General features: G+C 37.6%; 1 protein-coding gene across 1 annotated transcript; it reads right to left on the bottom strand.

The window, feature by feature from the left end:
- Window positions 1–1,029: 1,029 nt before the first annotated feature.
- Window positions 1,030–1,879, bottom strand: LOC120782000 (tigger transposable element-derived protein 6-like; the record flags this gene model as incomplete). The annotated part of the gene is made up of 2 exons (XM_040114166.1): window positions 1,602–1,879; window positions 1,030–1,400 (listed from the first exon to the last, which is right to left on the bottom strand). Coding segments are annotated over exons 1-2 (649 nt in total), but the record flags the coding sequence as incomplete, so codon positions are not given.
- Between the last annotated feature and the right edge of the window lie 10,631 nt (window positions 1,880–12,510).

Genomic DNA, 12,510 nt, shown 5'->3' with positions numbered 1-12,510 from the left:
GCAAATATGTATATATCTAACTAAATATATGTATATGTATGTATGTAAGTGCCTGCGTGCACATCAAGTTAGAATGTAAGCAATACAGAAAAAAATAAAGATTTTGGTAGCTAAAGTAGAAAGCTAAGGGAAGAAGCTTCGGTAGAAGTCAAATTTTCGGTGTGTCGCAGCAGTTCTCTGGTATGTTTACACATACACATATATGCATATCTTGTAAACAAAGTCGATGCGACAAAATTTGCTAAACATTAATAAGCATATTTATTTGCTAAATATTATACATTTGTTTATACAAACCTGATTTGCATCAATTATAATAATGAGAAATAAATTATTAAAAATTAAATATTTGTCATTTTAACATAAATATTTGATCGGAAATGAGTTCATCATACATAAAATAAAATAAACTCAACTACGCTCAAACATCTAAAGCACAAGAAAACAAGTAAGGAATCGCTAAGTTCGGATATATCCGAACGATTTATACTCATACAACTTGAAGGAATCAAATCCGGCCAAATTCCTTCTGATGCTGACTAAACCTTATAATAAAAACAAAAAAAATGTTGCGAAAAAATTAAACATCCATAATTCCATGAAATCGTGAATAAATTACAATAAATTTTCGCATATTTTTAACATATGTATATTGAAGGGCATAAACTTAGACTTAGTTTTTGTACTCTTGCAACCAGTTGCTGCAGAGTATTATAAGCTGAAACTTTGTAAGTACAGTAGAATCCGTTTATTATGACATCGAAAGGAATTGACAAACACGTCATAATAAGCGGACGTCATACAAAGCGTTTTGTGAAATGAAAAACTTTTTTTATGTAAATATGTATGTACTTAAGTATTTTAATGCAGAAATATATTAAATAAATATGTATACATACATATATGTATATTAAATCAAAATTAAAATTGCACAATATAACACATACAAGTGCATTTTTTTCTGTAAGTAATCTGTAATTTTTGTCTGCTTTTGTTTTTTCATTTTATTGTAAAAACAGTGTCTAATACTATTGTGTATAAAAGACATAGCTATGGTCAAATTATCATTTTCAATATTGCTGTGAACAAATCGTGATAATAATTCTGCAGCATTTAATGCCTCTTCTGCGGTAGGTAATGGTTCTTCCTCGACTTCCTCTTCCCCATCACTTTCGAGTTGTTTCTTAGCACTAATGCTCTGTACGATATTTTCATCGGTGGGTTCTTCGGATGTGAGTAGAGCGCTATCGACGTCAACATAATCTTCCCACATTTCCGGTGCTGCTAAAGAATCTGAATTTAGGTTTCGTGACCACAAAGATAAAGGAATGTCATCTTCTTCATAGAATTCATGTTCTGATATTTGAATAGGTAAACCGTCGTGGCTTTCAATGAATCCTGCATGTTTGAAACAGTTGCGAATGGTACTTTATGACATTTTATTCCAGGCATCATTAACCATCAGAATTGCATCTAGCACCGTTATTTTTGTAGAAGAGTTGTTTTCATTAGCATCAAGACAGTTAATCATTTTGAGCACAAGGTTCTTCCTAAAATTCGTTTTGAGTGATCGTATTATTCCCTGATCTAATGGCTGTAGTACTGATGTTGTATTCGGCGGAAGGAAAGCAAGTGTTATAGACTTTAAATCAGGAACATTTGGATGCGCTGGGCAATTATCAACCAGCAATAGAATCTTTTTCTTCTTCTTCACCAAATCACGATCATAATCACGAAGCCATTTTTCAAAAAGTTCTGACGTCATCCAAGCTTTACAATTGTTAGCATAATCGACAGGTAATGATTTGACACTTGTAAAATATCTTGGTTTTTGTGACTTTCCAATAATGAGCAATTTCCTTTTCTCTGTGCCACTCATATTAGCTGCTACCATGACAGTTATTCTATCTTTCGACAACTTACCTGCACTACAATTTTCACCTTTAAATTTTAAAGTTTTATCCGGCATTAATTTATAAAGAAGTCCAGTTTCATCAGCTTTAAATATCTCATCATCAGAAAATTGTCTTCGTAAATTCGGCCACACAGATATCAAACAGCTTGTTGTTGAATTTTGATCAACAGACGAAGATTCACCGACAATTTTTCCCGCCACAATGTTATGTCGAACTTTAAAACGACTGATCCAGCTTGCAGAACAATTGAAGTCGAGAATACCAAAACGCGCGGCAAAACCTTTTGCCTTTTCCTGTAGCCGCTGACAGGTATTCCTTTGGTTCTCATGTTTTTAAACCACTGAATTAACGCTTGATCAACATTTTCTTGTCGTGATTTTCGAAGCCTCTTCGGTTTCAAAACATTTGAATTGAACGATTGCTTAATGCGGTTCTTGTTTTTAAAAATCATTGAGATTGTCGAATAACCCACGCCAAATTCCTTTGCGAGACATGAGTTAGATTCTCCATTTTGTAATCTGCATATTATGGCACCTTTCTCCTCAATTGTAAATGCTTTACGTCGTTGTGATGATATTTTTTCACAGTAACAAACAAAAAACAATGCGTAACCTTCAAGCGTCAATTACTCACTGAGACTCAAAACAAAAACGAGGCACGTGCCGAACGGCGTCCGGAAACAACGAACATTGCCGGAGGTGTAAAGAATCATGTCAGTCATTCTAACCGGACATAATTTATTAAAAATGGGTCATAATAAGCGACATGTCACTGTAAGCGAAGTCATTATATCCGACTTTTTTATAAAGAATTTTATATGAAAACCAAACTTCAAAGTGTAATTACATCATAATAACCAGTTGGTCAATATAGGCGGAGTCATAATAAACGGATTCTACTGTATGTTCCTTAGTACAAAAACAACTACGCGTTCGGAGATGGGCGTAATCGGAGCATTGCCACGCACTCAAATCGCCATTAACCGAAAACATAATTAAGATATGCATATGTAATTTGGCACAGAGAATCGCAGTATCAAGGGGCATCCGTGTGCAAATTTTTTTTAAAGATTGGGCGTGGCCCCGCCCTTTAACAAGTTTAACTATTATATATTATTAACCAATTAAGCTACAACAACCATATACGCTTAAATACTATAAAAACCCCTACCGACAATGCAAAAATGTCTGTAATCGGAAGATAACCCCGCTATAACGGTAATGTTAAAAACTACTACATTAATTCAATAACTAAATACGCCACTACCATTACATTTTACCCCCGAGATGGTATAAGAGAACTTTTTGGAAGCCGGTGTGAAAATCGGACGATGGCGTGGCGCCGCCCACTTTTTGGTGAAATCTCATAACTCGACTTTGACAAAATTTAATACGTGGCTTTCCTTCGCTTTGCGCGAATAATACCTTTAGTATGTGACTTTTGATCGAAAAAAAGGCGTGTTTTACTCATAACAGTGTACTTTTATGCCCAAAAATAGATGAATTTGAACGGAAACTTGGCTTAGTTCCTATATAACTAATATCAAGATTTTCAAACATCCGTCTGATCTTACTGTAAATGATTGGTTTCACACCTTTGAGTATTTCCCTGGCTTTGATTATTGCAAGTTGCAAGAGTATAAAATGTTCGGTTGCCCCCGAACTTAGCCCTACCTTACTTTTTATTTATATTTTGGTTCGCGTTAGCGTAAATTTATTAGAAACATCTTCAAAAGTGATTTGTATGATATGTGATGTTAACTAGACCGAAGATGTTAAGTTTAATATATTGAGTTTATGTGGAAAATGTCAACCAGAGATTCGGAATTCATTATATTAGAAATATGAGAAAATCATTATAGTCGTATATAGGAGTTGGGTAGTATTAACCCGATTTTATCTCACCATACTACATATACGAGTATACAATTAACATTCCATATACTAATAAAGGAGAATGCATCGAGCGTTTCATAAAGGTACCTCACATAAAATCATCAATCAGGAAAAGATTTCCTCTGAGTTTCCTTTATATATCTCGTCACAGTGACCACTTTTCGTCCAAGGTTTTATCTTGCTATATTAATTGTTTCTTTATTTGTATCCCGGAAAGTGAAATAATTAAATGGAATTTTAAATTGTGTTATATGAGAAGTAGGGGTGGTTGGAGTCCGACTTTATCCATTTTCTTAATGTAATATAAGAATGTCATATATCGAATTCGGTTGAAATTGGTCGAATAGCTCCTAAGATATGTGATTTTACTCAAAACTGTGTGGTGCCACTTTTAGAAGTTTTTAACAGTACCGTTATATAGGGAGTGAACGAGGATATCTTCAGAATTCAACAATTTTTACATTGTCAGTAGGGGCTAAAGTGATTTTCCCTGAGTAAATTTGTTTGTATTAGCTTGAATTGTTTAGAAGATATGTACATTAAACCTTTCAGAGGGTGGGGCCACGCCTATTTTTGAAGTTATACTTCTTATACGAGTTCGGAAAAGGTTGCGATAGATTCAAGTTGCGCAACCTTGTTTGCGAAGATGTTCGAGCAGCAAGCGAAGCGGTGACAATCGGCGATCGTTTGTTCGTTTCTTTCGGCACAGCTCAGCTTTTCTACCAACAACACAATGTTGCCATGCTTATGCTGTTGTTGCTTCTGTAGAACAATGTTTCAATTTTTGGTTGGTGACATATTCAATTAAAAATAAATTCTGTTGGGATTCGAACCTACGTGCTCGTCGTAACTTTTCAAGCGCTTACCACCAACACCACCATTGACACTTGTATTGCGTTGTCCTAATTATGGTTTGGTTATGCATGTAAGAAACATACGATGGTTCTAATAATTTTGTTTAAGTATAGAAATATGCTTTTGTAGAACATTTGCTTTCGCAAACATACAGACAAATGTGCAAACGACATAATATACAATGTATGTATGATTGTTTCGCATTTTGCTTCTACGCCGGTCAAATTTCTATACAAAAATCGGCTGAAATGTGTGAGCAAATAAAAAATGGACAACTAGGGCAAATAATTTTTAAAAAATTTATTGACAATTAAATATAAATTTACTTAAATTTATTTAAATTTATTGAAATTTCGTTTCGCATTTTTCGGCACTTTCAAATTAATTAATATAAGTAAAATTCACGACTTAACCCGCACACGTCTTATTCGTGCAAAATTTCCAACTTTATGAAAATTGACGCAATTACTGAGACTTCAATTTTATGTAAAGTTGAAAACATGTTTACATATGAATATATAATATATTTGATTTTGGAGCAATTATCGACACTTGTCTTAATATACAAAATTGGGCCAAAACGAAACAATGAAATACATAATTACTTTTGCATGTCAATATGGAAATGCCGACGGCAAAACGAAATTGCTTACATTCGTACATTGCGTATGAATCATGAAAATATCATCATAATGTTTAGGTAAATCTTTTATATATTTAAAATGAGTTATTATAAAATAAAATCAAATTAGCATTAAATAATTTGAAAAATAATAAATCAAAAATAATAGAGTTCTACATACATATTTCCATCCTATGGAATATCAAAGAAATCATTTTATAAATACATATATTTCTGTCTCTTCATATTTTCGGTTAGAATATGTGAGAGAATTGTAAAAAATGTTAAAATTGCGAGGCGAATTCCGACCTACCTGATCTTCACAAGACAATATGGCAGCCAAATTGGCTGGACCTCCGATCAATGTTGATAAAATAAATGACAGTGATAATACGCATAACACAGCGGATTCCAGGTTATGTTATGGTAAGTTTCTCTTGAATATTTCAATTGTCCGTAATAGATGCACCTTCTGCATTAAATTTGTGCCTTCATCCGCGCGTAGGGACTCCACGCACCTTCTTTTTTTAATTTTTTGCCCTCAGCTGTACATTGCAAATATGATCTCCTGTGTCAAGTAACTGTTTTCTATCTTTATTTACTGCTTGGTTACGGCACTTTTTCGTAAGTGGCGTTTTGTGAGCACGGCAGTGGTCCTATTACGCCCGTAGACGAACTCATCCACTCTTTTCTTGGTAATAAACCAGAGTAAAGTGGTCGGTATTGCATGGAATCAGTGGCCAAAAATACTTCCTCTGCCTACATAAAAGAAAAATGTTTGCCTCAGCTTTTTAAAGTCAGAGTAAAAAGCACTTTTTTAATCTAGCGCCCCTGGTGGTTTCATCTATTTGTCGACTGGTGCGTTAGAATCTGCTATCTTTGTCGATTGTCCAGTGAGAATTTCATGACATTTCATTGATTGGAAGTGAAGTTGTTACGTTTTAAGTGTCAGTATTGATATAAGTCATCATTGGAATTTATGGAAATGGAATTGAACATCTCTAAGACATCGATTTATCGCATTTTGACCCAACATTTAGGCTTACGAAAGGTGTGTGCACGGTTTGTTCTGCACAAATTGGCTGAAAATCAAAAATTGCTCAGAATCCAACATTCGAAGGAATTAAAAAGAAGTCAAAAAGGACAAAAACTTCCTTTACAATATTGTGACTGATGACGAAACGTGGTGTTTCCAATATGATCCTGAAACGAAACGCCATAGTCCTGAATGGAAGACACCGGACGAGCCGAAACCCAAAACATCTCGCATGGGATCTTGATTCCATGCAGATGATTGTCGACTTAAGGGGGGAGCCTGCTTTAGAGGCTTCAAAAAATCGATTTTTTTGAGAATTTTTTTCGGAAGGAAAGAAAAAATTTATTAAAGCGAAATTTCTAACGTTTAAAGTTATATATTTAAACATCATCCAAAAATTTTTGAAAACTTTGAGAAACAATTGCCCGATGCATCTCGCATGTTCATTAGTCGGACGGCTGGCAGGATGCAGGTCGCATTTCTATCGGAAACAAGAAATTCAAAGAGACTCATATTTATTAATAACGTATCTTCTAGTAAATTTAAGAAAATCCAAAAAAAAGGTGTAAAATTCTACAATTCTTTTAAAATTGGAAAAAAGTGGTTTTTGATCAAAAAAATTTTACTTTAAGTTGTTTCAAAATATGTTCAAACTTAAGTTTATCTAGTTTAAATAGAAGATAATTTAATGCTAAAGATAAAAAACTCTGCCCCAATTTCATACGACGTTTAGTTTTTGTTCTATCCTGCCTGCCACTTAAGAAAAATCGTAAAAATGAAAAACCGAGAAAGCGCGTTAAAGTTTCCGCTTTCTGCTCAAGCGCTCATATATTTATCTGCTAGACCTTCGGTCACTATTTCCCTTCTAGCTTCGACAATATTTTGAATTCCAATCTATAACTTTGGGGAAATATTCATAGATAATTTTTAAAGAGATTTAAGCAAAAAAAAAAATTGTTTGAAGCTTCTAAAGCAGGCTCCCCCCTAAATAGCACATATTCATATTATGCAAGCCAATTCGAACTTTTTTGATAAGTTTTGATTTTGTTCTGTTGGATTTATTTCATAAAGTCTTTTCATAACAATACTTTTAATATATTCGTAGATATCTGATTCAAATCTACGGTTTAGGTCGCCAATATAGTTTTTCCTTTATTACCAAATGAACCTTTTTCCTAAACACCATAATTTAAAAATATATAGTAGTAAAAGTTCATATAGATATTAGGCTAGGTTAGGATGCACAGGTAGGCCAATAAGCCACGCATGGACCAGTTTTCGTTCTTGCACCAGGTGGAGTTCAGTTCCTAGGTCCAAGAGAAGTAGTCTTCCTTCAGGATTCCTGCGCTTGGCGCGAATATTAACATATTCTGCAACCTCAATATCGATACCTCCTCCAGTGTATCATACCGTTGGGACCCCAGAGGCTCACAGCGTAGTCTTGCTAAAGTGAGAAAATTGCACAAGTGAAGCTCCATTGTTTCCCTAACATACTGCTTTAAACATTTTCTACAGTCTTCTCGATCTTTCAGCCCCATTCTGCAGGCGTGTGCCGCCATACTCCGATCATGCTTCTACAGTCTTTTCTATCGAGTGCCAATAGCAATTGTGTGTACTTCCGATCTGATCCACATGACTTTTACGGTCTCACACCCAGGTAGTCTCTAAATTTCCTTCAGCCAGTAGACGTCCCGCCGATTTAGCTGCGCAGTTTTTCGCAAAAATGCACTAGCATATATCGGCCAATATGTAAGTTATTTCAATGAAAATGAGCTAGCGTGTTTTAATCACAACAGTGTATCTTTGTGCTTAAAATAGATAAATTTGAGCGAAAAGTTGACTCAGCCCCTATATAACTAATATTCGGATTTTCGAACATCCCGCTGACTTTACTCTATATAATTGGTTTTACACCTTAAAGTATCTCCCTGGCTTTGATTTTTGTAAGTTGCAAGAGTATAAAATATTCGGTGGCACTCAAAATTAGCTCTTCTTTACTTGTTTTTTTGGTGTTGGCATTGTCAACCATTTTGTATTTAAGGTAGGTAGTGAAGCAAAGGACTGACTGAACATATACAAGGTGCTTTCCAAAGTAAACAGACTTAAAAAAAAAAACAACAGAACAAATGGTTTTTTCGGCAAAATCAATTTAAATTAAAATAAAATATAATTTTTGGTCAAATAATCGGTCACAAGCGTCGACCCGTTGGTCTTGGTTCTCAGTTAAGCCAGACTTTTCAGCTGAGCTCTATGCTACCGGGGGGGGTCGGCAGGTCGCGGATAGTAGGACGGCCTGTAGTAACAGGTTAGGTGCGAAATAAGTTATGACGAATAAGCAACCCCCGACGAGGAGGAGTGGAGGTTGCGGTATAAAAGCCAGCTAAGCTGATGAAACCCCTGAGACAGAGGCGAGCCGATACCGCCTCTCAAAAATAGGTGTCGTCCCCCATGGGCATGGTTGGTAATACAAAAATCCAGGCTCGACGGACTCACACTGAGCGGCTTCCTGGTCAGTGTCTGATCAACATGTCAGATGCGGCTGTTAAAGTTTTTGACCGATGTAAATCGCGGTGCACTTTGAGTTCGTTTATATCTTATCAGCGACTCCTCTGCTACCGAGATGGATAGAGTGATGTAAGCCTGCTCTGCCGAGGTGTTAGCCACAGTGTCCATCAGTAACCAGCGCCTTCAGGCTCTGGTCAAGGAGTGTGCATTTGGCGCAAGATTAATAGTCTGCGTTGCCCCGGGCCTCAGGGAACTGGGGTAGGGGCATAAACACAGAGGGTACACCCGCTCCTGTTCATTTCGGCCCGCCCCCCTACAAACGATGCGCTGATACAACAGTAAGGAATGAAATTTTACATGAGCAAAAACAAAACGAATGATAGCAGAAATAGCAGCAACAGTAGCAGTAACATCTATGCTACTATACTGAGAAACGACGCGGGAAACGCAAGACAACCGAATAAAACTAAAGTGCCAGGGGCTGTTTCCCAAAGGACACCAGTAATGGAAATGGATTCATTTTAGCGGTCTTCGTGACTTAGTAGATCTCTCATAAGGATGCTTAGCGTAGAAAACCGAACGCGAACATGATCCTCGCCAACTGCGCCGCACATGACTGAGCTTGGTGAAGAAATCAAGAAATTGATAGATATGATGTGTCCACCACAGCGAACAAGCAACAATACTTAGAGACCTCGTTGGCAATTTAAAAGACACGAAAAAGCCTTAGAGGAGTACCGAAAGAGCAAGGAAGCAAGACGGAATATTCTAAATATGCCCGAAACAACGGAAATATCACCTAAAAGACATCGCGAAAAAAACAGGCGAAAAGGCAGACTCCTTCAAAGATGGGTAGCAAGAAATGTCCTCTCTACCAAGAAGCGTACAAAAGAGCCAACATATGAGAGCCTTACAGCTCAACCTCAATCACTGCGAAGCAGCTCAAGACCTGTATACGCATACGCATACTGCGAACAATACAAAAACATTAGCGCAGTAATGTGGACTTCTGACCTAACAAAAGGAAAAAGGTCCATTTGTGCCTGTGGAGAAAACGTGTTCCAAGAAAAGCCACTAACAGGACGGGCCTACTACTCGCGGTCAAAAATATGCGGAATAAACTTTTATAGCTGTTACATTCCGCCGAGCATCGCACAAGGTGAATAGGAAAGAATCATCGATAATCAGGTACGATAAGTGTCGAGCACCACAATGAACGTGGTGGCAGGTGACTTCAATGCATGGGCAGTGGAGTGGGGTAGCATGTACGCAAATCAAAGGGGACGACAAACAGACAGCAGATTTCACAATGCTAAATGAGCGCTTTAAGCGAAAGCGAAATGAACTCAAGAAAGCAAAAAAGAAGAGCAAAGCGTGTTGTATTAAGGAGCTCTGCAACAAAGTCGAAGAAAACCCGTGAGGAGATGCATACAAAATGCACGGTTGTCCAAACTCTTTTCCCGACGCAATTGATATAAAGGCGACAAATAAAATAATCTGGAACTACAAACGTACCGCTAGTCATTGACCAAGAAACATTAGAACCAGCAGAGAGATTCGCAAATACTAAAGCATCAGGCCTAGATGGCATCCCGAATAAAGCCCTAAAATGGCCTATTAAATATAAACCCACCCCGTTTACGGAAGTTTTTACGCAATGTTTACGAGAGGGAGTATTCCCTAAGATTTAGAAAAAAACAGCGGGTAGTGCTCATACAAAAGCCAATTAAACCAGCAGGGGAGCCATGCTTCTACCGACCATTATATATGTTGGACACAATGGGGATAATACTGGAGCGTATAATCTGTGTGCGGCTAGAGAAACACCTAGAAAGAGAGCCACCGGGCTAAGCCGAAAACCAATAAAGTTTTGGAATGCATAGGTCAACAACAGACGCCATATAAAAGTTAACAGAGGTCGCAAGCAAGACAATTGAAGGAACTTTTACTAAAACCGTTAGTGAAAAGGCGCAATCATCAAACAGTTGAGTTTCAAAAATAACCCAAGAAGAAACCAAGTCTATTCAAAACGCAAATGAAAGATGGGTAGACTTGTCTAAAAAGAAAAAATCAATGGAAAAACAGAACAAAACCAGACGCCATTATTATTACAAAGAATGATGGTGCGTCGTATGCAGATATTCTGCGAAAAATAAAAATTGACAGCGGGCTTGAGGAACTGTTTTTAAACATTACCCATATTTGCAAAACACTCAAAGGAGATTTGCTTATAGAACTAAAGAATCGAGCAGAAACGAGAATCTTTCCACAGCGCCTTGGAAGTAGTGTTTGGCGAAATGCTAATGTTACAGCCTAAATCCCTCAACGTTACGATTACGTGCAAAGACCTGGACGAAATTATAACTCCCGAAGAAATCTGCGCAGCACTAAAAGGGTAGTGCGGAATCCAAAAGCTGGAGATATCAAGTGTCAAAAGTCTGCGAAAAATCCGAAGTGGCACACAAATAGCACTTGCTTGCATGCGGGCTCAAGATGTCAAGCCGATGTCTGGCCGAAAGATGCGAAAATGAAAGAGCATTGGTAGACAACCAAATAACACTTTTAATGAATTTACCGAAAATTCAACAAGAAACTCGTAAAGAATTTCAAAATCTATACTCGACAGTAACTAATTGTTCACCTGTGTTTCCACTGAATCGTGGGACCATATCATAGTAAATATTTGTGCAGCAACACGAGTGAGATGGCTGATCAGAGGTCACACGTGGACTAATAATGTAGTACTTTGTGAAGCCATTGAAAAAAGAACTCCCGTATTCGTAGTTATAGATTGGGGAAACGATTTGTAGCCAATATATATTTACAAAGGCGCTTCACTTTAACACCCGCCATTTCGGTAGGATGTCCGAAGGTATGCGTCTCAAAGTGTGTAAGTCTTGACCTTCCAAACGCGGGAAAGTCAAGAAGGAAGTACTGGTTTGTTTCTACCGCATCTTCTTCCAAGCAACTTCTGCAGTCAGCATCCGGTAAGATTTGTATTCTTACCGCATGCATGCCAATAGGGCAGTGGCCTGTTAAGAGTCCTACTACTAATGAGAGGGTACCCTTACTGAGGGCAAAGAGATCACTAGATCTCCTGCGATCTATCTTGGGCCAAAAGGATTTTGCGACCGCGCAAGTGAAGGCTGCAACCTCAGCCTGGAATACAGTCGGGAAGTTTGAAACTGGTGTTGATAGAGAGCTCACGACAGTAGACCCCTCCATCAACCTTCCCCACAAGATTTGACCCATCTGGAAAGAAGCTTGCTGCCTCTCTCCTCCAACGGCTTCTTTCCACCCATATCTTCCTCGTCGATATATGAGCAGAGAAGGAGCCGCCAGAATTCGATATGGCAGCTCCATGATCCAGATGATCCGGTCTGCAGTCAAAATTTGTCAGGATATCCGAGTGTCCTGATACGCATGCATTTAGGAATCCAGATTCTCTGAGCCTGATAGCAACCTTCGCGGCTATACACCTTTCGGCAATGTCAATGGGCGTTATGTTCAAAATTCCTTTAAGTGCTATGGTTTGGGTGGATTTTAATGCACCGAACATGCTGATGAGTGCAGCCCGTTGAACACTTTCGAGTTTCTTAGCAAGTGTGGTCTTCCCTAAAGCCCTCCACTATATAAAGGCTCCATAAAATAAGGTGTCATAGAGCCACAGCAGCACTTTCG

Source organism: Bactrocera tryoni, unplaced genomic scaffold (genome assembly GCF_016617805.1).
Source record: "Bactrocera tryoni isolate S06 unplaced genomic scaffold, CSIRO_BtryS06_freeze2 scaffold_858, whole genome shotgun sequence".
Classification (NCBI taxonomy): Eukaryota; Metazoa; Arthropoda; class Insecta; order Diptera; family Tephritidae; genus Bactrocera; species Bactrocera tryoni.
Note: the sequence above shows the minus strand (reverse complement) of the source record. Positions and strands in the feature narration are given on the sequence as shown.